Raw genomic sequence first — 24,382 nt, 5'->3', positions numbered from 1 at the left:
ACCAACTCGAGGCCTCTTCGTAGGGCAGATAGTTCAGCAATGGTGCTAGTTGTTCTTCCTATGGATTCCGCATAACCCAGTAAGAATTCAGCCTTGTGGTCTCTGAAGATCCCTCCAATGCTGGATTTACCGGTTCTGCCTTTGCAGGATCCATCAAAGTTTAATTTAGTCCAGCCAATATCAGGTTTTTCCCATGATACAGGAATTGGTTCTTTGTGCCAATACCTGACCAATTTTAGAATTGGTCTATTTACAATTCTTTGGCACCTTGGAAAGTTAGTAAAGGATGATAACATCATTTTTAGAAATTTTTTGTTAAAAAATATTTAAAACTTAAAGACAAGAAATCAAACGTCAAAGAAACCAAGGAAATGAAACCATGTATGCAATATTTTCAGGATGTGATTATTGAAATTTCTCCGGAAGAGAAATATTTGCAGTTGGAGAGGTTTATAGATAGAATTTACACATAAAAGATTCAATTTCATATCAACTTATGTTGAGAAATTTAATAATATAAGAACACAAACTGTTTTCTAAAACATCTATGAGCACTAAAACCTGTTGATGCCATTACCATGCAGAGGATTCAAAACTCAGGGAAGCAAACAGGATGAGAAAACCTTCAAAGGCAATGTGGATTGTGATGACATTTTTAATGTCAAAGAATGAATTTAAACCATCTCTTTTTAAAGATACCAATAAAGAGTTATTTCTTCACGTAATGTTTTATCAATAAAAAGGGAGTCGAGGAAAAGCAAGGCACATTCAGAATATTTCAGCAACAAGGCAACAATTTGATTCCCAGATAACGAAGATGGCCTGAGAGATTGTTACTTCAAGAACTCTCAAAACGTTTGCTGGTGAACTTGGTTTTGTACATATTATGTTTCTGCTTTCTTAAGGAGAAGCTTGAGCGCATAGGTTTTGTAAGGGGAAGAAGGGTTGTGTGACAAGAAAGAGTGGACATGTTTGAACAATTGTTGACCGTTAAACTCTAACTGTAGGAATAAGAAAAATTTATGTTGGTAGTTTATCCTTGAATGCTGGGGGTTTCAATAATTTTGATTGCCACGTGGCAAATGTAGCCTAATAAACGATTGCTTCGAAATTTGCCGGCGAAAATTCAATTGCTGCTGAATTTGATACTGGCCAACTGTCGCAAAGTTCATATTCTATTAAGCAATTGAGAAAGAAAGAAGAAAGCAGATCAATTGTTTTGCAAAGATCAATTACATTCAAATTCAACTGGCATTAATTTTGAAAGTCCAACATAGTTAAATATTCATTCATAGGAATTGCTGTGGAAACTAGTCTGCAGGATGCCAACTTTGTTAGTGACCCCAATGAATGAAGTCTTTCTTTAAATTGCTCATGGTCTGTTCCCCTGGTAAGTGCTATTCTTCCTGAATTTGTGCGAAACTGTACAATCATTTCCTCTTACATCTTATTCTGAATGTATTCGTACTTAACTTTCTTCATCAGCAACAAGAGAAATTTTGCTCTCATCGTTAAAAGCCGTCTTTCTTACCAATGAGCCACAGCCAGTCAAGAGCAACCCCGGCAAATAAGCCGCCCAGGAGAAATAACACAAGTATGTTACCCAGGGCATTTTGCTCAGGTCCCTACAAAACGGAAAACCCAATCATTTGGTTAGGAAAAGATGAAAATCAAGCGTTATCGCAAAATAATGACGAAGTATGGTGCCAACTAACCTTGTAACCTTTGGGTGCTACTGTCATAACACATACTGTCAGGTAACCATTTGTTAATCCCAAGAAGGAAGTGAGAAAGATCATCCATCCCTGATCACCATATTTAGCAGTGAAGTAAAATGCAGGGACGAGTAAGAAACGACAGAGAATAGTGATCATAAGGCCCTTTCTGGATTCCAATTTCACGCATTTCACGAGGGGAATGTATCTTGCTATTAGATCCCACACGTTGTATGATGCTATCAGAACAAGCGAATACCTGAAAGATCGCCAGCCATATAAAAAATCTGCAAGGGCTATCAATATGCTAAAATGTGTTTAGTTCAAAAGCTTATTCAAGATTCAAACTTTCCAATTTCAATTGTCAATTAATGGTACGCTGATTAATTTTTCAGTTTCAGTGAACATGAATACTACACAAGTTCTCAGAAAACTAGCTAAACATGGAGGCAAGATATTCAAATTCCAGCAATGAGTATTATAGGGACAAAAATAATACTCCTTCAAAGCATATTCCCTTCAATTCTAAGACAAACAGAGTATATGCATTCAGCATATATCCACGACTAAGATACAAGATGCAATCCAAATTTTCTTTTGCCATAGAACAGCACTTACCATTCACCCAACCGGTGCTGTCCAGTATTTTCATATAAGAATCCCGGAAAAATGGACAAAGTCAGCACGTAAATCAGAAACAGGTCGAGAGCATAATCAAAATTCTGGATGAATAGTTGCTTATTGCTCAACCGTTCATATTGTTTGGCTTCATCTTCAGCCTGCAGAACTGCCAAAGTTATTAGGAGAATTGGAATTGCAAAAAAGATTCTCAAACAAGATTGGCATTGCAAAAAACATTCTCAAACAAGGAGCATATAAGTCGAAGTAAGATAAAACAATACCTGGGCTGCTTTTGTTTGGATGCCAGCAGCTGCAAGATCAGCTGAAACAGTTTTTGATCCTTCTGAAGCAGCCTTTGAGCGAAAGTACTTGACTATTGGGAGTTTTGGGAAGAAAAATGCATATAGGAGAATACATAGAAACTCAAACGATGTACATATTGCCAGGAATAACACTACAAAAAAGACAAAAAGAAACTCTCATTAATATAGCTTCTGGTATGTGGTAACCTATAGATGACTGTTCGTGCACTTTTCATTTTAAGCACCACAGAGTATGAGAAAAATCAACATTTACGGGCTGTTCGAGAGACGTAGTGACTACTGAGTGAAAAAACAAGTTTACAGTTGAAAAATAGAAACACAAACCAAATTTTGTCTATTGACGAGAAAAGAAACGTACTAACTCCCTTGCGAAGACCATCATGAGACTTTTCAAAGGCAGCCTTTGTTAGTAACCTCAAACCAGAGGTTAGAGCACCTGATGCAGCCAAACCAGCAAAGAAAGACTGCAGAACAGAATGCCAACATGTAGTAAGAAATAAATTCGCTTTTCAAAAATAGATTAGAAACAACTGTCAAAGCAAATTAGAAATATCAACCTGCATGAATTCAGGGTACATGAAGGACAAGTCCCCAACAATACCACCTTGAACATGGGCATCTGCAACTCCAAACAAAGCAACAAACACACATACACCAAGAAAAGGTCCAAGTCCTCCTTCTCCAGATGTGGCTAAATCCAACTGTCAGAAAGCAGTTGCAAATCAGACATAAATTTGCTGGAAGCAATTTATAATCAAGGTACAGTGCAGAAAAAAGCATCACACTACTTACGAGTAGGAGTGCCAAAGTACTTGCAAAGAAAATAGTGTAACCAGTAATGTTTCTCTTTCTGGTATCGATCTTTGATTCATTGTATGCAAGTGTTGCCATTGTTCCAAGCGCAAATGGTTGATAAACAAGGGTAAGCGCCCTTGTTGGATGATATTTCTGCAAAAGAAATGAAAACATCATTAAACTAGGCACCTAATGCTCATAAATAGTTCTATAATTTGATTTTCTAAGCAGGCTAAATATCCAATTCCTAATCAAATCAATTATTAAAAAAAAATAATAATAATAATAACAATTGCCCTCTTTCCTGCTTATAAAGTAACTTAACACTGATTTTCAAAAGCAGCAATTAAAGGAAGATGTGATAATGAAACATCAGCTACCCACCTACCTTGAACAAGTTATTGTAGTAATCTCCTATTGTCAGCATACTGTTCCAAGAGATAAGGGAGCCGATCCCGAGAACCCAACAGACTGCCATAGCTTTGTACTTCCCCTGTTGATTACAGGAATCAAATGAATATCAAATTTAACATAACTAATTTTGAAGCAACTTATAGTATGAATCAACGAAAGAAAGATCAAGTACTAACCTCAAGCCTTAGTGGGGTTTCAGTTTCAACAGCAAGAGCCATGACTGCTCCCTCTAAAATCTATTGATCAACGCTTACAACAGAAACAATATAAACTTTAATTTAAGCAGTCTAAAAGTTTGACTCCTTACATGGGGGTTGATATTATCACAAACAGATAAAAATTAAGATATAGGATCCCTTATGTTACATTAAAGGTAACATACACCCATACATAGCAACAGTAACTATTGATGGGACCTACTACTGTTGCTGTGTGTGTGCTAAGTTACGTTATACGTAACTCAATCCTTAAGATATTGGTCTATGAAATAGGTAATGCAAAAAGAGCACGATTAAAAAGTCATCACAGTATGATTACGTTACAGTCAAGGTATTCTGTGCATTAAAAAAAGAATGCAATTTGTGAATTCAGAAATATGAGAAAGACAAATATTTTATTACAAGACTAAAAAACAGAACTTGACAAAGCGACTACCTTAGTTTATGCTGGCAAAAATATCAGAAACAATGAAGGCTGAAGCAGCAACCACACATGGAATAGAAGTTATATATATAGAAAGAAAAAGGAGCAGGAAGCCTGACTATAATTATCTAAAACGAAGAGTGTGAACTGAAAAGTATGAAAGCAAAAGTAGGTCAGCATTTAAAAGTTGAAAAATTATTTAAAGAGTTTTTTTTTTTTTTTTCAAATGAATGATCAAAGAGATTCAAGATTCCTGAAAACGGTGGATAGAATAATATTGACGCAGTGATTCATATCCACAGGTAGTAAAGTGGGGAGCGGGTAGTAAGGAAAGAGTATCAAAAGAATCTTGGCGCAAGAAAATTGCTTTCATTGCACATGTGTATTTATTAGTCAAAACCTACCGTCCGCACTCCACAGCCCACAAGCAACGCAAGTTTAGTGGATACAAAAGGCCAAAAATTAAAAATGTAAAATAACATTAATTATATTTATATGAATTCTCCGGTTAGGCCAAAATTTAACTTAGAGACATTATTAACTTATATAATTTTATGGTTAATTAAACACTAACTCTATTAAATAACATGGTTTAATATTAAATTGAACACTAATTTTATTAAATCATATGGTTAAATAATGAGAAAAAATAAAGACATAATAAAAAGAAAAAACCTTCATACATATATATTTCCATTAATTTCTGGAGACAATGAAGTAGGTATCTGCATGCAAATTCGTGCACCAAAAAGTAACATTCTAAATAAATATATATCCAGAGAGAGAGAGAGAGACGTGCTTAGTTCTATATGCGTCATCATACAGTATGATTAATTTGGGAAATATATTCAGGGAAGGAAAATATATCTTTGGATTTTAATTCGGTAAGTTACAATTGCGGCTACGCATTGCAAAAGACAGTTGGCATTAGATGCAGAATCATTACGTGTGAAAGGTAACCAATTTGGTGCCCTAAAATTTGAAGGAGAAGTCAAATATGAGAAAGAAACAAAGTTGTCCACGCTCTATCAATGTTAGTTATATATTTCGACACACCAAATTTTTAAACAAGGGGTTGATGTGAACAAATAAAAAAATATATATATATATATAATGGCCCGTCTGTCAAAAGCTCAAAAGGTGAAGGGCCTCTGGGCCTGATATAATCTGTGTGAATTATTATCCTCTGTTTATACACGTCGGTTCCGTTTGTAGTCAAAGCCATAAGGTATCCCCATTTGGTGATCGTGATTCATGTATATGCCTTGAAATGTGTGTCATTGAAAAGGAAGGAAATTAAAAATTATAATATTTGACATTTCTTATAGTCCGATTTAGATTGAGGTTGGACATTTATAATTTAAAAAAGTATAATATTTAAGTATTTAGTAAACATTAATTCATGTAATTTAGATGTTAAATTAATTTGATTTTACACTTATATGATGAAAAATTTATTATATCTTTACTAATTTTGTTAAAATTATTATTTAAAAATTATATTTATTACGCAATATTAATTTTTATTTTATAATTATAAATTTTTTTCTACAGCAGATGTATTTTAAAAGTTACAACACCTCAATCCCAAAGAAAATCTTAATTTTCCATGGCGCCCACTTGATTTGTTTTACTAGTATTTAAGTTCGATGACCATATTTCTCCGAATTAAATACCTACAGTCATTCTGTTGCTGAAGTTGATGTTACAAGATTACAAGAGAAAATCCAGAAGCCGCGATTGGGCATACCTAAGTCCAATCCATAAGAGGGTGGATTCGTTTGGGTGGTGACAAAGCTTGCAGAGTGTTGTTTCTATTGCGGCATCCCACCCATCCTCACGGCCCCTCCAGATTAAGCATATCCCTCGCACTTCAACCCTTGCAACGCTTTAAATGCCAAATTAATTTTATTATCTTTTGGAGGTAGGTCTAATGTCTCTCTCTCTCTCTCATTCTCTCTTTATATATATATATATATATAAGAAAATTTTCTATTGCATGGTAAATAGTAAACAAACATTAATTGTCAAATAATTTATAATGTTATAAAAGTATGTTTACATCATTATCAACTCGTCGCGAACTTTAATAAAATTTAAAATCTTGAATCAGATCACTACTCTATAGAAATAATATTAATAATAACAATAATAATAATTCTCTAAATGAGAATGTCTTTATTTTAATAAATTGAGGAGCCACAAAAATTTTGAAAATATATATTTCAATACATTAATATACAAAAAAACAAAACTCTCCAATATATTGATTTTTATTTTATTTTACTGGCATCATGCCCTCGTTAGAAAATGGTTATATAAATATTAAAAAAATTGAAAAAAGCGATCTGAATTAAAAAAAAAAAGGAAAAAGAAAATAAACCTCACGATAGATCAACTTGAAAATAAGAACATAACGTACGTGTGTTGGAAAAATTCATCCGACCATATAATAGTTACCATCCTTTGAGTGCTAGTTTAGCTATTGAGTAAGCTATGCCATTACATAATTTAGGAGTGTCCTAAGCTTTGAAATTTTAAAAATTCTTTTTGGTTCCCATAATTTCTGAGATCACCTAAAATATTTTTGTCGTGCTACCTTTTCTATTCTAAAACCACAGAATCCATCCCCCCAACAATGTTCAAGGCAAGTTGCATTCCCCACTGCACGGCAGTGGCTTCAGCCATTACCATATTGCCAAAATATTTAGTTGCTGTGACAACAGCAACTATACAATTGCTATCGGAGTCTGTAACCATAACTGTCGAACCCGCTACTTGTTTTCCAGCACCAACAACAACATTCACATTTTAGCCAGCCATTAGAAGGGGGCACCACTGTTTTTTGCTTCTCAGCATTAATATGGTAGGGTTTTCTTTTTTTTCCCTAGAACAACATCTATCTCTTGCATTCCAAATAACCCAAAATAAAGCTACAACTAACTCTCCATCTAGCTTAGTCTGCTGCTGAGGCCAAAAATACAGCAAACTGACTATATCCTGAATATTCTCGTCGTGAAAATCAGCTGCCAGTAGAGAGTTTTGCCAAATTTTCCTTGACATTTTACATTCCAACAGAGCATAAAATATGCTCTCTATTTTACTACAGCAAACACCTAGGCTCTTGCAGTACTTTTTTTCCCCACAAAAATTCTCTACAGTGGGAAGTAAGTCTTCATTCAGTTATGATTTGCATACGTTATATTATTATTATTATTATTATTATTTGGTTGGCTCTATCACCCTCCGATAAACTTAATGACTTTCTTCACCAAGATTTTAAGCAGTATTTGCATTTGCTTTTCAAGAGAGAAGACAAAAGCCTCAATACGCATGCTTCTTTGTTTTCAAGAAATTCCAAGGAATAAAGTCCCCAACAAAATCATCCAATGGTAAAAAGATAAATAATAAAGTGAACCTTAAACTCAAACATTATATAAATATGATGAACTCAAGATATTAAAATAATAAAATTCAACTTTTGAAATGTTCAGCTCAGAGCATGAATTTTCTATTTTACATTTTAAAAAAATATTCATTGTATTCACAATTTTATAGTTTATAAATTTTTGTTTTTATTATATTAAGCTTTAAAATTTAGGCTCATATATGTTATGGGTGGGTTAAATAAACATTAAAATATGTATTTTTATTTAAAAATTTATATTTTAATTTTTTTTTATTTATTTATCAAACTTTCGGGCCAGACTTGAACATTTTAGATAAAGCCCAATGTTAGAATGTTAAGGAAATGAGTCCAAGCCCTTATAAGGTAATTTCTCTTGTATAAGGGTAGGTTTTTCGCTAATAATTGTAGTAATGAATTTTTAAATTGGTTATTGCTCGACATGTTTTTAGGGTGTACTAAAATTGATGTATCTAAATTCCCAGTAAATTTCAGATGTAACTCAAAAGGGAGGAAAAAAAAAGTGCACTAACTATGTATCAATGGGTTTGCTTTCGAATTTACTATTATGTGTTAAAACTCAAAATTGAAAATAATAAAGAGGTGAGTTCTCATTTGTTACAAGAATTTTTTTTTTTATAATCATTTGTTACCGGATTGTTATCTTTAAAACGGTTAGATTGAAATAAGCATTCTCACACATTAAATACATATGTTGCCCCTATTATTAAGGCAATAATTGTTACTCAAAATTTGAGATACCATGAGTGCAAAACGTACACCCAAGCACCCAAAACAACTAAGGTTTAAATTTATGGTAATATTATTATAGGTGGGCTATGTGAACCTATTAATTTTCTTTCTACATATTCTTTTCAATTAATCTTTTATTATTAATAATTTTTTTAATTAAGGAAATCACCTAACCAACCATATGTTTTCTTTCTCTAACTAACCTTATTTAATTTTTCTCTCATTCCTTCACTTTCTCACCAATTTTGACATTTCTTTTTAGTGGTAGTTTGCAAATAATTTTGAAAGATAAGACAAACTGCTCAAAATTCAAATAGATATTGTTAGTATTGTAACGTGCCTTCTTTGCACAATTATATCAACCAATGATTTGGCATCACCTTCGAGCCATACATCACTCCATCCATTTTCGATTACCAACTCGAGGCCTCTTCTTAGTGCAGATAGTTCAGCAATGGTGCTAGTTGTTCTTCCTATGGATTCCGCATAACCCAGTAAGAATTCAGCCTTGTGGCCTCTGAAGATCCCTCCAATGCTGGATTTACCGGTTCTGCCTTTGCAGGATCCATCAAAGTTTAATTTAGTCCAGCCAATATCAGGTTTTTCCCATTATACAGGAATTGGTTCTTTGTGCCAATACCTGACCAATTTTAGAATTGGTCTATTTACAATTCTTTGGCACCTTGGAAAGTTAGTAAAGGATGATAACATCATTTTTAGAAATTTTTTGTTAAACAATATTTAAAACTTAAAGACAAGAAATCAAACGTCAAAGAAAACCAAGGAAATGAAACCATGTATGCAATATTTTCAGGATGTGATTATTGAAATTTCTCCGGAAGAGAAATATTTACAGTTGGAGAGGTTTATAGATAGAATTTACACATAAAAGATTCAATTTCATATCAACTTATGTTGAGAAATTTAATAATATAAGAACACAAACTGTTTTCTAAAACATCTATGAGCACTAAAACCTGTTGATGCCATTACCATGCAGAGGATTCAAAACTCAGGGAAGCAAACAGGATGAGAAAACCTTCAAAGGCAATGTGGATTGTGATGACATTTTTAATGTCAAAGAATGAATTTAAACCATCTCTTTTTAAAGATACCAATAAAGAGTTATTTCTTCACGTAATGTTTTATCAATAAAAAGGGAGTCGAGGAAAAGCAAGGCACATTCAGAATATTTCAGCAACAAGGCAACAATTTGATTCCCAGATAACGAAGATGGCCTGAGAGATTGTTACTTCAAGAACTCTCAAAACGTTTGCTGGTGAACACGATTTTGTACATATTATGTTTCTGTTTTCTTAAGGAGAAGCTTGAGCGCATAGGTTTTGTAAGGGGAAGAAGGGTTGTGTGACAAGAAAGAGTGGACATGTTTGAACAATTGTTGACCGTTAAACTCTAACTGTAGGAATAAGAAAAATTTATGTTGGTAGTTTATACTTGAATGCTGGGGGTTCAATAATTTTGATTGCCACGTGGCAAATATAGCCTAATAAACGATTGCTTCGAAATTTGCCGGCGAAAATTCAATTGCTGCTGAATTTGATACCGGCCAACTGTCGCAAAGCCCATATTCTATTAAGCAATTGAGAAAGAATGAAGAAAGCAGATCAATTGTTTTGCAAAGATCAATTACATTCAAATTCAACTGGCATTAATTTTGAAAGTCCAACATAGTTAAACATTCATTCATAGGAACTGCTGTGGAAACTAGTCTGCAGGATGCCAACTTTGTTAGTGACCCCAATGAATGAAGTCTTTCTTTAAATTGCTCATGGTCTGTTCCCCTGGTAAGTGCTATTCTTCCTGGATTTGTGCGAAACTGTACAATCATTTCCTCTTACATCTTATTCTGAATGTATTCGTACTTAACTTTCTTCATCAGCAACAAGAGAAATTTTGCTCTCATCGTTAAAAGCCGTCTTTCTTACCAATGAGCCACAGCCAGTCAAGAGCAACCCCGGCAAATAAGCCGCCCAGGAGAAATAACACAAGTATGTTACCCAGGGCATTTTGCTCAGGTCCCTACAAAACGGAAAACCCAATCATTTGGTTAGGAAAAGATGAAAATCGAGCGTTATCGCAAAATAATGACGAAGTATGGTGCCAACTAACCTTGTAACCTTTGGGTGCTACTGTCATAACACATACTGTCAGGTAACCATTTGTTAATCCCAAGAAGGAAGTGAGAAAGATCATCCATCCCTGATCACCATATTTAGCAGTGAAGTAAAATGCAGGGACGAGTAAGAAACGACAGAGAATAGTGATCATAAGGCCCTTTCTGGATTCCAATTTCACGCATTTCACGAGGGGAATGTATCTTGCTATTAGATCCCACACGTTGTATGATGCTATCAGAACAAGCGAATACCTGAAAGATCGCCAGCCATATAAAAAATCTGCAAGGGCTATCAATATGCTAAAATGTGTTTAGTTCAAAAGTTTAGTCAAGAGTCAAACTTTCCAATTTCAATTGTCAATTAATGGTACGCTGATTAATTTTTCAGTTTCAGTGAACATGAATACTACACAAGTTCTCAGAAAACTAGCTAAACATGGAGGCAAGATATTCAAATTCCAGCAATGAATATTATAGGGACAAAAATAATACTCCTTCAAAGCATATTCCCTTCAATTCTAAGACAAACAAAGTATATGCATTCAGCATATGACCACGACTAAGATACAAGATGCAATCCAAATTTTCTTTTGCCATAGAACAGCACTTACCATTCACCCAACCGGTGCTGTCCAGTATTTTCATATAAGAATCCCGGAAAAATGGACAAAGTCAGCACGTAAATCAGAAACAGGTCGAGAGCATAATCAAAATTCTGGATGAATAGTTGCTTATTGCTCAACCGTTCATATTGTTTGGCTTCATCTTCAGCCTGCAGAACTGCCAAAGTTATTAGGAGAATTGGAATTGCAAAAAAGATTCTCAAACAAGATTGGCATTGCAAAAAACATTCTCAAACAAGGAGCCTATAAGTCGAAGTAAGATAAAATAATACCTGGACTGCTTTTGTTTGGATGCCAGCAGCTGCAAGATCAGCTGAAACAGTTTTTGATCCTTCTGAAGCAGCCTTTGAGCGAAAGTACTTGACTATTGGGAGTTTTGGGAAGAAAAATGCATATAGGAGAATACATAGAAACTCAAACGATGTACATATTGCCAGGAATAACACTGCAAAAAACACAAAAAAAAACTCTCATTAATATAGCTTCTGGTATGTGGTAACCTATAGATGACTGTTCGCTCACTTTTCATTTTAAGCACCAGAGTATGAGAAAAATCAACATTTACGGGCTGTTCGAGAGACGTAGTGACTACTGAGTGAAAAAACAAGTTTACAGTTGAAAAATAGAAACACAAACCAAATTTTGTCTATTGACGAGAAAAGAAACGTACTAACTCCCTTGCGAAGACCATCATGAGACTTTTCAAAGGCAGCCTTTGTTAGTAACCTCAAACCAGAGGTTAGAGCACCTGATGCAGCCAAACCAGCAAAGAAAGACTGCAGAACAGAATGCCAACATGTAGTAAGAAATAAATTCTCTTTTCAAAAATAGATTAGAAACAACTGTCAAAGCAAATTAGAAATATCAACCTGCATGAATTCAGGGTACATGAAGGACAAGTCCCCAACAATACCACCTCGAACATGGGCATCTGCGACTCCAAACAAAGCAACAAACACACATACACCAAGAAAAGGTCCAAGTCCTCCTTCTCCAGATGTGGCTAAATCCAACTGTCAGAAAGCAGTAGCAAATCAGACATAAATTTGCTGGAAGCAATTTATAATCAAGATACAGTGCAGAAAAAAGCATCACACTACTTACAAGTAGGAGTGCCAAAGTACTTGCAAAGAAAATAATGTAACCAGTAATGTTTCTCTTTCTGGTATCGATCTTTGATTCATTGTATGCAAGTATTGCCATTGTTCCAAGCGCAAATGGTTGATAAACAAGGGTAAGCGCCCTTGTTGGATGATATTTCTGCAAAAGAAATGAAAACATCATTAAACTAGGCACCTAATGCTCATAAATAGTTCTATAATTTGATTTTCTAAGCAGGCTAAATATCCAATTCCTAATCAAATCAATTATTAAAAATAATAATAATAATAACAATTGCCCTCTTTCCCGCTTATAAAGTAACTTAACACTGATTTTCAAAAGCAGCAATTAAAGGAAGATGTGATAATGAAACATCAGCTACCCACCTACCTTGAACAAGTTATTGTAGTAATCTCCTATTATCAGCATACTGCTCCAAGAGATAAGGGAGCCGATCCCGAGAACCCAACAGACTGCCATAGCTTTGTACTTCCCCTGGTGATTACAGGAATCAAGTGAATATCAAATTTAACATAACTAATTTTGAAGCAACTTATAGTATGAATCAACGAAAGAAAGATCAAGTACTAACCTCAAGCCTTAGTGGGGTTTCAGTTTCAACAGCAAGAGTCATGACTGCTCCCTCTAAAATCTATTGATTAACGCTTACAACAGAAACAATATAAACTTTAATTTAAGCAATCTAAAAGTTTGACTCCTTACATGGGGTTGATATTATCACAAACAGATAAAGATTACGATATAGGATCCCCTAATGTTACATTTAACGTAACATACACCCACACACAGTAACAGTAACTATTGGTGGAGCCTGCTACTGTTGCTGTGTGTGTGCTAAGTTACGTTATACGTAACTCCGGCCTTAAGATATTGGTCTATGAAATAGGTAATGCAAAAAGAGCACAATTAAAAAGTTATCATGATTACGTTATAGTCAAGGTATTCTGTGCATTAAAAAAAGAATGCAATTTGTGAATTCAGAAATATGAGAAAGACAAATATTTTATAACTAATTACAAGACTAAAAAACCGAACTTGAGAAAGCGAATACCTTAGTTTATGCTGAACAATGAAAATAAACCTCACGATATATCAACTTGAAAATAAGAACATAACGTACGTGTGTTGGAAAATTCATCCGACCATATAATAGTTACCATCCTTTGAGTGCTAGTTTAGCTATTGAGTAAGCTATATCATTACATAATTTAGGAGTGTCCTAAGCTTTGAAATTTTAAAAATTCTTTTTGGTTCCCAGAATTTCTGAGATCACCTAAAATATTTTTGTCATGCTACCTTTTCTATTATTAACAAGTTCACTACTTTCTGGAGTCAAATTCTGAAACCACAGAATCCATCCCCCCAACAATGTTCAAGGCAACTTGCAGTCCCCACTGCAGGGCAGTAGCTTCAGCCATTACAATATTACCAAAATATTTAGTTGCTGTGACAACAGCAACTATACAATTGCTATCGGAGTCTGTAACCATAACTGTCGAACCCGCTACTTGTTTTCCAGCACCAACAACAACATTCACATTTTAGCCAGCCATTAGAAGGGGGCACCACTGTTTTTTGCTTCTCAGCATTAATATGGTAGGGTTTTCTTTTTTTTCCCTAGAACAACATCTATCTCTTGCATTCCAAATAACCCAAAAAAAAGCTACAACTAACTCTCCATCTAGCTCAGTCCGCTGCTGAGGCCAAAAATACAGCAAACTGACTATATCCTGAATATTCTCGTCGTGAAAATCAGCTTCCAGTAGAGAGTTTTGCCAAATTTTCCTTGACATTCTACATTCCAACAGAGCATAAGATATGCTCTTCGTTTTACTACAGCAAACAACTAGGCTCTTCCAGTATTTGTTTTTTTCCCAAAAGATTTTCTACAATGGGAAGTAAGTCTTTGGCAACTCTCCAAAGAAATATTTTCACCTTCTTTTGGTAAAGCAAGCTTCCAAATGACACTCCACTGGTTTGGATTATGAGCAGAACTGCTTGGATGATCAGGGTACTTCGGCGTCAAAGCCACCTGGTAGTCACTCTTTACTGAGTATTAACATCTTTTATCATAATAACACATCAATTGATCCTCATTTGGTCTTCTTAGGGATGGGATTTGCATGGTCTTCTTAGGGATGGGATTTGCATGGTCTTCTTGGGGATGAGATTTGCATAATGGCGTCTGCATCTTCTATTTTTGAAATGTTCACAAATCAAAGCTTCCTTCCAGCGTTGATCGACATCAAATTAGCCCCGTAACAGTAGTTTCTATCGCTATTGTTGGGGCTGAAATTGTTTAAAAGTTAAAAGGTTTGGGTATCCAATTACTCTTGTACACCTGGACATTCTGACCACTCCTAATTTTCCACCTGGATCATTTGTAAATCACTTGCCTTCCCCACAAAATACTCCTCCAAATGAAAGAAAGTTTTGATCCCATGCATGCATCCAAAAGCCCTGAATGTTTCAAGTATCTAGCTTTCAAGACTCTTGCCACCAATGAGGTTGGAAACTGTATGATTCTCTATCCTGGCTTAACTATAAGAGCTTAGTTGAAGCTTTAAAAATCTCTGAATCCTTTTCCACTTCTTGTTTTGGTTTGGCTCCTCCTATTCCACCTCGCCCAATAAATACTTCATTTCTCTTGTTTTGTTCCCAACCAGAATCTTGCCGCTGCCTTACTACTATTGCAGCGAGATATGATCATGCCAACCTGGTTTTATTTATTTATTTATTTATTATTATTATTTGGTTGGCTCTATCACCCTCCGATAAACTTAATGACTTTCTTCACCAAGATTTTAAGCAGTATTTGCATGCTTATTTGCTTTTCAAGAGAGAAGACAAAAGCCTCAATACGCATGCTTCGTTGTTTTCAAGAAATTCCAAGGAATCAAGTCCGCAACCAAATCATCCAATGGTAAAAAGATAAATAATTAAGTGAACCTTAAACTCAAACATTATATAAATACGATGAATTCAAGATATTAAAATAATAAAATTCAACTTTTGAAATGTTCGGCTCTTTTTGGGCCAGACCTAAAAGCATGAATTTTCTATTTTACATTTTAAAAAAAATTCATTGTCTTCACAAATTTATAGTTTATAAAATTTTGTTTTTATTATATTAAGCTTTAAAATTTGGGCTCATATAAATTATGGGTGGGTTAAATAAACATTAAAATATGTATTTTAATTAAAAAAATCATATTTTAAAACCTTTTTTTTTTTTTATCAAACTTTCGGGCCAGACTTGAACATTTTAGATGAAGCCCAATGTTAGAATGTTAAGGAAATGAGTCCAAGCCCTTATAAGGTAACTTCTCTTGTATAAGGGTAGGTTTTTCGCCAATAATTGTAGTAATGAATTTTTAAACTGGTTATTGCTCGACATGTTTTTAGGGTGCACTAAAATTGATGTATCTAAATTCCCAGTAAATTTCAGATGTAGCTCAAAAGGGAGGAAAAAAAATGTGCACTAGCTATATATCAATGGGTTTGCTTTCGAATTTACTATTATGTTGTTGAAATTCGAAATTGAAAATAATAAAGAGGTGAGTTCTCATTTGTTACAAGATTGTTATCTTTAAAATGTTTAGATCGGAATAAGCATTCTCACACACTAAATACATATCATTGCCCCTATTATTAAGGCAATAATTGTTACTCAAAATTTGAGATACCATGAGTGCAAAACGTACACCCAAGCACCCAAAACAACTAAGGTTTAAATTTATGGTAATATTATTATATGTGGGCTATATAAACCTATTAATTTTCTTTTTACATATCCTTTTCAATTAATCTTTTATTATTATTAATTTTTTAATTAATGAAATCACCTAACTAACCATATGTTTTCTTTCTCTAACTAACCTTATTTTATTTTTCTCTCATTCCTTCAGTTTCTCACCAATTTTGACATTTCTGTTTAGTGGTAGTTTGCAAATAATTTTGAAAGATAAGACAAAGTGCTCAAAATTCAAATAGATATTGGTATAATCTATCAAGAATAAAGAAAAACAAAACCCACCATCTACATGCAATCTTCACATACCATAAAAAATAAATAAATTTTTTTGGTCTGAATTTAAGAAAGAAAAAATAGCACCTCCTAATTTCTCTCTAAAGGTAACAATATAAATTAACAAATATCTCATTTTGATTTCTATCGAAAGTAAGAGAGTTCTCTTTGGAATCACCCATGGTAGAGAGAGAATTTTGTTACGATGGGATTGGAAAAGGAATAAATTTATAATTTTAAAAAATAAAGATCTAATAACAAATATATTTTTTCAGGTTGGTTTAAAGAAGAAATTAATGGGTTCAAATAACGGTATTGTGAATCTATGAAATGTGAAACTTATTTGTGGGACTAAAAATTAAATTAAAATGAAAAGTTGCAGTATCAGGATATATAATAACAGGCAACGGGCCAAATATGTACAAGAAAAGAAAGATTCTCAAAAGAGTTGAGACGCTAGGTTGCTTTCAATGGATGCATTCAATCTAATGATGTAATTATAGCGTGAACGAGTAAGGTATCTAACTCATCTTTCATCAATTTATTTATCATTAAATAGAATAAATCCAAAAGATAAAATCCAATAGATCAAAATTAAGTTATAATTTTAAGTCAATTTTTTATTAATTATTTATTTAATCTATATAACTTTAGCTGCCCCCATTATGAGTCTTTGTCTTGAAAAGGACTTGAATGTCCGACCAATTAAATGAGTCATGACCATAAATATCCCTTTTAATCCCTCCCAACTTGGCATTATGATATTTTAAGGACATATGTTTCAACATCAAATACACATAAGTTTGTTTCTCTGAGAAAAAATAAGAACATTAAAACTTTAATAAATGAATGAATGTTTGATAAATAAATAACTTTGATTAAATAATAAAATATTTTGATGTCGATTTAGACTAATGTACTAAATTAATAATTTCATTAAATACGTAATATAATATTTCTTCGAAACCTTTAGGGTCCAATGAACATAAAAATTAACAATTAGTTGAATACAAAAAAAAAATTTAATAATAAATAATATATAAAATTCATAATATTAAGGAATTTTTTCTTTCTTGACATCTTCAATTTTCTCAATTCAACTCTTTTTCTAAAATATGCATAGAATGATTTGAGACTAAAAATAAAACTAATGACCCCATAAAAAAAAAAATAATGACCGATGTATTTATAGAGTTTATGTTCTATGTACTTTAAGCATTTGTGATATTTTATCTTTCACGAAATTAAATTTGACAAGTACATACATCATTTTTTTGTATATGTACAATGCACTTACATTAATTTTTAAGTTAGATGTTCTAGCATCTATTAATATTTTTTTGAAGGGACAAGATTGAGAGCCTCTCTTTTTATTCAAAATTATTTACATACATTTGTAACTGTTAGATTACGTTTCATCTAATGGTCAAGGTTAAAACAAACTTAATTATATTTTTTTGAATAATTAATTGATAAAATAGTGAAGCCAATAGTAATATTTAATTGTTCCCTCCCCTGCCTCTCTCGATTTTTTGAAAGGGTTTACTTTGTTTTTTGTGTTCAATAAAATAGATTAAATCTTAATTAATAATCAATTATCTCTATTTTGTCTCTTCTACCTCCTTATGATTTTTAATCTCTTTGTTCCATTCTCCCTACAAATTCTAAAGCACGAAACATCAAAACAAGGCAGCTTGTCTACAAGAGTAAGGCATTCAGAATTGAAGCAAGAATTACTTGCGGACATTGATAGTTTTGCTCCTCTTATGTGTTTCTGCCAATGGATTTCTTCTAGTTTTCAGAAGATTTTATTCAATTACTCATTTCCTGAAAAATAAATTTGGAAAAAAAAGTTTGATTCGAGTTTAAATCATGATATGATACTTAATATTGTTGAAATATATAAGAATTTTCTGTGTGGAGTCCTTTTAACACTATAAATTATCTTAAAAAGATTCATTTAGCTCTCTTAAAAATTAATCTAATCTCAAGAAGACATAATTAGAAACAAAATAAAAACATTCCTGGAAGAGAGAGAAGCAAAGAAGTCGGAGGGAGGAAGGAGAAAAGAAAAAATTAGTTATAATTAATGGGGTCCACTATTTTACTAAATAGTTCCTCGAAAATATAATTTAGTTTTAATTTTCACAACTGGATGAAACGTAATCTAATGATTATAAACATGTGTAAATAATTGTGTGTGAACAAATAGCGCCTAATCCAGTCCCCTTTTAATATATACATAATAATTTTTAAAATTCAGTCACGAATCTTGATCAAAAGAATAGTGCACATATTAAGATGACACGAGTAATTAAAATATAAAATTTTTATTAAATTAATAAATATTATCGCTAAGATTTATTTTTTGCAGTCGGTACAATTAGAATCGGTCTGTGATCAAGTGGGCAAGAGTGATTTCAACTTTATGTTGTTCCCAGGTTCAAATTCATAAAGTAATAAAAAGGCAACTTGAAGTTTAAAAATTATAAGAAAATTAAAATAAAGGAATAGTCAAAGATTTAAGGGAATCCTTTCGGATTAAAAGAAAATACTTTTTTCAATAGTTTACAACTTGGTTAACGGTCAAAGATTTGAGGAATTCTTTTGGATTAAAAGAAAAAAAAACTTTTTTCAATAGGTGACAAATTGGTTAACGTTGGGGAGAATGAAGGGAAAAAAAATCGAGCCAAAAGAATCATTTCATTAATGCATATTTCATTTTTTTAATTGACAAATATCCGATAGCTATTCTTTTTTCTTTTATTAATTGATTATGAGCCGATATCTATTCTATAGACAAACAGAAAAATTAAATTATTTGTTTATATATGTTTACGAAGAAATCAAATTAATTATTTTGTTGGAAAAGTTGGCCTGCCGATTGAGAACCTTGAGCGGCCACTGGGTTAAGGGCTTCAAGATAGAACGAGTCCACTCTTTTTATTATTGTTTTTTTTTCTTATTTAAAATTTTTGCATGACAACATTATACAATTTTTTATTTTTCATTTTAAAAAATATAATATAGATATAACTACAGCTTCTAATATTATCGAAGTATCATAATTTCTTTTAGGATGTACTGGAGTTTTCCTTTTAATGGTGATTTTTATAATAAGAAACTGATTGAGATTGAAATAAATTGAAATATACATATATATATCATGATTTAGGATCCAATTATGATACTCATAAGAGTAATATTATATGTACCAAAAAATAACATAAAATTTAATAAAAAAGATACAAAAGTTGTCGTATACTGAACATTTCTAATTTTGTAATAAGTTTTTATTATTTTACATTTATAGTGTATTATTTTTTGTGCTACTTTCTATAAACGTATCACTATTATGCTTTCAAAGCTACTTTATAAAATTTAATCACCGGCTATGATTTATTATATCGTTCTTTTATTTATAAAAGAATTTAAAAAGAAAAGAAAAGAAAAAGAAAACGGACGTGTGAATGCCACGTAGGCTATACAATAATTTCGCCGTTTAATATAGTAATTGCGTGATGATGCAGTAGCTCACTTACTGAAATCGAGCGCATCATACTTTAGGGATTCGCCTGGACCTTGGAACAGTTCTCTTTTTTTGGTTAATTTTTATAACACGTGAAGAATAAATTCACGGTGGCAAGTGCCGCGTGGCAACGACAACTTACATCACCTGAAAATCACCAATTCAAACAAAATATGATGGGCCGCGGCACGGAGTCATCATGGTGGGACCGGCTCACCAATAACTATTTTTGATTGGTCCGTAAGTGCTGATTGAAGCAACTGAGTGGGTATAGAATTACTCAGGGTGGAGGACAAAAGGGTGACTGGCTGCCACGTTAAATGATCACAATCAGACAAGCCGACTTGGCCCCACCTTTTGTGGACCGTGCTATCAGCTGATCGTCCCTAAATCTAATGCAAGCATTTCGCAATTTGCCTTTTTGTGAAAGTTCAATCGTCCGTCGATCGTTTAGGCTAAACCTAGGGGACAAGTTCTGAGAAGAGAATCATCCAAAGCTGCAATCTTTGAAGTGTCTCTTACAAGTAAGTGTATGCTGATCTCGATCGTTATAGTTAGTGTTTCATTAACAAGCTCGATCTGCTGAAGCTTTTAATTGAATCTGAAAAAGCATTATTTTTTGTTACTTATATTTATTATTGCCACGATTTTGGATTACTAGCCAACACAGATGTTCTGTCAATTCTTCTGTGGTTTTAATTTACGACTAGTCAAATATGAGTCCTTCGCAATAAAAAGGGGATAAAGTAATGAAGAACCCAAGAATTACGGTAAACTAAATGCATGAATGAAAACTGGATTTGGTCTTGTTATGCATATCATTTTAAAAAGATCTATAATGATCGAATCATGCATATAATCTTCATTTTCATGCAAGAAGTTCAGATTGTGCATAGTTTACAGTGACTCCTTTTATATATATATATATTATTAGAGAAATCATTGGACCCAACAATATAACAAGTCTAATTATGATATTAAAATTAAGTCTTATCATATGTATTGGATGGGCATATATCTAAAATTCAGTATTGGAACCCAACTTTTTTTGTAATGTTGTTTTCTTCTACCCGACTATTATTGCATCAAATTTCCTGCTTTCACATTGAATTGAATATATGTTTCATAAGGTTCTCCAATATTAGGTATACTATACGCCTCCCTGTCTTAAGATGATGATCAATGATAACATAATTTAACAAGGAGTTGGTAGTAAAGCCATATGTAAATCCAATTCCATCTTCATTTATGTGAGGGATTTAAGTTTAAATCTTTTATAAGTTTTACTAACTGAATTAACTAACACCCACCAGCTAATCTGTTGAACTAGCGAGTAATTGATAAAGGTGATTTTAATATGCAGTTTAATTTGCATTTTCTGGCTGCTTTAAAAAGATGATGTGATTGGTAACACCTTTCTTTTAAGTTCCTTTTCTAGAACAAGATTAGTGCAGTATTTATTTAGTGAACACCGCCGGGGTCCTACAAACCGACTTGAAAACAGTTGACATTTGACAGCATAAGGTTGCATGGTCCCATATCGCATATTCGCATTACCTGCCCTTTAAACAAGGGCACACAATATAGTCATTTTCGACTTATTATAGAGAAAAGTTTAATTAAAGTCTGACAAAAATGGATAAAACCCTATTTAAAGTGACGTTGTTTTGAGTGAATTTGATTTTTCTTTTCTTTTCTTTTAAATAATATTGAGAGTATTTTTGTCAGTCTGATATCATATTTTAATTCCCCAGTCATCTTTTAATTATATATAATATCACGCAACTTGATGGGTCCGCAACATCATCAATTTGATAAACTATTATGTGGTCAGGATGCATCTGTGATGATACCAGTTCATCACAAACGAACCAACAATGTTACAATACTAAGTTATATATATGCAGAAGGCACTTCACAATTTTTACCTGCACACAGCAGACATTCCTTTTACGTCCTCTCTTGTCATCCGTTAAAAGTCAGAAAGCAATTATTCTTCTATGGATTTGTACATAATTTGCAGGCTCCCTGTTTTGCATTTAAAAGCTAACAAATTGGGAGCGGAGATTCCAACCTTTTCTAGTTACCACAATCTCTAATTTTTTCAAAGACTTTTCAAACTTTTTCTGATCAGTCTGTCTTTTTTATTATTGATTAACATATATAAACGGTAACTTCAAATCTAGTGCAGAGAATGACTTCACTTCATCCGTCGGAGCTGGAATCCGGCACCACCGATTCGGTCACCTCTTCCCCGCGCTCTGAACACCAGCATGATCTCCACCTTACGCGTGTACGATTCATGTGCAGCTTCGGAGGCAAGATCCTCCCCCGGCCCCACGATAATCAACTCCGATATGTAGGTGGCGACACCCGCATCGTCGCCGTTCACCGCTCCTCCACCTTCTCCACTCTGCTCACTAAGCTCTCAAAACTCGCAGGTTAATATATAGCGATTAATTCTTTTATATTTATAAATAATTTTAATTTTCAATAAAGATAGAGCTAATTAACAATTAATTTTTAATGTGGCGGCAGGTAGTAGTAATATTAGCGTGAAGTATCAGCTACCAAACGAGGATCTTGATGCGTTAATATCGGTGACAACTGACGAAGATGTGGAGAACATGATAGAAGAGTACGACCGCTTAGCACAGAATCAAAACACAAGATCAGCTTGGCTCCGTCTTTTTCTCTTCACTAAAGGTGAAGATTCAGTATCTCGGGCCAGCAGCATCAGCTCACTCCTTGACGCCTCCACTAATCGTGAGCACTGGTTCTTTGACGCCATCAACAACGGTGCCGCTCTCGGCTCTGGCCTCGAGCGCGGGCGATCCGAGGCTTCTTCCATTTTTTCCGAAGCGCCGGATTACCTATTCGGGTTGGAAAATTCTGATGAGACGCAACCTCGTGAACTCAAACCCAAAAGCCGCCTCATGTTGCATGATAATGTATCCGTCTCCGATCCGGGTTCTCCCGCCCCAGTTGTTTCTTCGCCGTTTTGCTCCACGTCATCAGCACCTACTGTACCATCCATGCCGGATCTTCCTCCGGTTAAGACCAAACCCGATAACCCCGCTCCAGTATTGGAGTCAAAACATAGCGGTCAAATCGATGGCTTTTCAGAGCTGCAGGCAGTGCAACAAACGGGATATTCTGGTCAACCCATGTGGCATTATGTTTCGGAAACGCGTTACTCGAGTCCTGCCGTACAACAAAAAACACCTGTTTATTATGTTCCGGGTCCGGTTCAAACCGGTAATGCTCCCGTGCAGCAGGCCGGTCCTATTCGGGCACAATATGTTCCACAATACCAGGTTTCTCCTGGTGGTCAAATACCTGTTGGGTATCATCAGCCAGTTCCTGGTCCGGGCCAAGTGTATGGTGGGACGGTAAGGCCCGTCGTGACAATGGATCATTCATATGATCAGCCGGTGAGAGTTGTTTCAGCCGACGGAGTGAATCAACAGGTTTACTATGGGGTTAGAAATGCAGGTTTGGTTCCGGGTTACCCGGGAATGATGATTGCCGGTGGAGAAGAATTGCGGAAGAGCGGTTCTGATGCGACTCCAGGTCGGATCTCCCAGTCTTAAAATTGTTGGAAGTGTTTGTGCATTTGTATGCAATTTCCATTTGGTCATGCCTTTGGTTTGTTTGTGTTGTATTGTTGCTGAGAGTGGATTGTATTGTAATTACCAATTAAGTTCGCGTTTTGTTTGACTATACTACCAACGATTTTTAATGGAAGTGTACAGAGGATACCGAATTTGCTGGAACAGTTTTATGTTCTCTTTTGAGGAGGAGACAACCTTTCTCTCTCTTTTCGGGGTTTCTGTTTGACCTGGGACATAGTTGCTTTCCCGGAGGGTTGGTACATTATTGAAGCAGTAGTTTCAGATGCACAGTCGAACAAGATAACGAAGCAGATTAAAACATGGGTGATTGCAAGAATCTGAATCAGTTTGTTTTTATTTTTACCAAGTTCTCTTTCTGAATAAGGATATAGGTTGAGGTTCCATTTCATAGAAAAAAACAAAGAGCCAGCATAAAGGAGCATTTTTTTTTAATAAGAAAGTAAACCTTTCCATTAATCGCAACACCATTACACTTGAAATATCACAACACCATTACACTTGAAACCTCTACTGGTATTGTTTGTAACCAGATAGTACAAATATTTCTTCCTAAGGCCAATTTGGCCAAAGAATGAGCACAAGCATTACATTGTCTGGGGACATATTTCACTTTAACATTCTGAAAACTTTTTCTTTGTTT

At 34.0% G+C, this 24,382-nt stretch overlaps 3 protein-coding genes across 4 annotated transcripts; 1 reads left to right on the top strand and 2 right to left on the bottom strand.

Moving 5' to 3' along the window:
• Positions 1 to 1,217: 1,217 nt before the first annotated feature.
• LOC18052423 (equilibrative nucleotide transporter 3) lies at positions 1,218 to 4,665 on the bottom strand. Of its 2 annotated transcripts, none has more exons than XM_024190036.1 (10): positions 4,523 to 4,665; positions 4,045 to 4,117; positions 3,843 to 3,947; positions 3,452 to 3,607; positions 3,217 to 3,360; positions 3,018 to 3,123; positions 2,618 to 2,790; positions 2,334 to 2,494; positions 1,716 to 1,974; positions 1,218 to 1,625 (listed from the first exon to the last, which is right to left on the bottom strand). In XM_024190036.1, exons 2-10 carry the CDS (start codon positions 4,084 to 4,086, stop codon positions 1,512 to 1,514), a joined length of 1,260 nt encoding a protein of 419 aa, XP_024045804.1. In that variant the 5' UTR covers positions 4,087 to 4,117; positions 4,523 to 4,665; the 3' UTR covers positions 1,218 to 1,511. The 2 variants fall into 2 exon arrangements, with proteins under 2 accessions (XP_024045804.1, XP_006449192.2); XM_006449129.2 differs by having other exon boundaries at positions 4,045 to 4,104.
• Positions 4,666 to 10,552: 5,887 nt separating this feature from the next.
• On the bottom strand, positions 10,553 to 13,209 carry LOC18052422 (equilibrative nucleotide transporter 3). Its single transcript, XM_006449128.2, has 9 exons — positions 13,123 to 13,209; positions 12,921 to 13,025; positions 12,534 to 12,689; positions 12,299 to 12,442; positions 12,100 to 12,205; positions 11,702 to 11,874; positions 11,418 to 11,578; positions 10,800 to 11,058; positions 10,553 to 10,709 (listed from the first exon to the last, which is right to left on the bottom strand). Exons 1-9 carry the CDS (start codon positions 13,162 to 13,164, stop codon positions 10,596 to 10,598), a joined length of 1,260 nt encoding a protein of 419 aa, XP_006449191.2. The 5' UTR covers positions 13,165 to 13,209; the 3' UTR covers positions 10,553 to 10,595.
• Positions 13,210 to 20,536: 7,327 nt separating this feature from the next.
• On the top strand, positions 20,537 to 24,180 carry LOC18052421. The gene is made up of 3 exons (XM_006449126.2): positions 20,537 to 20,631; positions 22,294 to 22,548; positions 22,646 to 24,180. Coding segments are annotated over exons 1-3 (1,311 nt in total). The 5' UTR covers positions 20,537 to 20,630; the 3' UTR covers positions 23,701 to 24,180.
• Positions 24,181 to 24,382: the final 202 nt, after the last annotated feature.

This window comes from Citrus clementina, unplaced genomic scaffold (genome assembly GCF_000493195.1).
Source record: "Citrus clementina cultivar Clemenules unplaced genomic scaffold, Citrus_clementina_v1.0 scaffold_2, whole genome shotgun sequence".
NCBI classification, from domain to species: domain Eukaryota; kingdom Viridiplantae; phylum Streptophyta; class Magnoliopsida; order Sapindales; family Rutaceae; genus Citrus; species Citrus x clementina.
This window is presented reverse-complemented; position numbering and strand designations above follow the sequence as displayed.

Bases quoted from the DNA above. Each gene is read 5' to 3' on its own strand.
- LOC18052422 (XM_006449128.2), bottom strand. From the start codon at position 13,164: ATGACTCTTGCTGTTGAAACTGAAACCCCACTAAGGCTTGAG. The intron at 13,026-13,122 runs GTTAGTACTTGA...TGTAATCACCAG, and splicing joins AAACCCCACTAAGGCTTGAG to GGGAAGTACAAAGCTATGGC. The intron at 11,059-11,417 runs GTAAGTGCTGTT...GCGATCTTTCAG, and splicing joins CAGCACCGGTTGGGTGAATG to GTATTCGCTTGTTCTGATAG.
- LOC18052421 (XM_006449126.2), top strand. The intron at 22,549-22,645 runs GTTAATATATAG...ATGTGGCGGCAG, and splicing joins TAAGCTCTCAAAACTCGCAG to GTAGTAGTAATATTAGCGTG.
- LOC18052423 (XM_024190036.1), bottom strand. From the start codon at position 4,086: ATGGCTCTTGCTGTTGAAACTGAAACCCCACTAAGGCTTGAG. The intron at 1,975-2,333 runs GTAAGTGCTGTT...GCGATCTTTCAG, and splicing joins CAGCACCGGTTGGGTGAATG to GTATTCGCTTGTTCTGATAG. The intron at 1,626-1,715 runs GTTAGTTGGCAC...TCCGTTTTGTAG, and splicing joins TAGCACCCAAAGGTTACAAG to GGACCTGAGCAAAATGCCCT.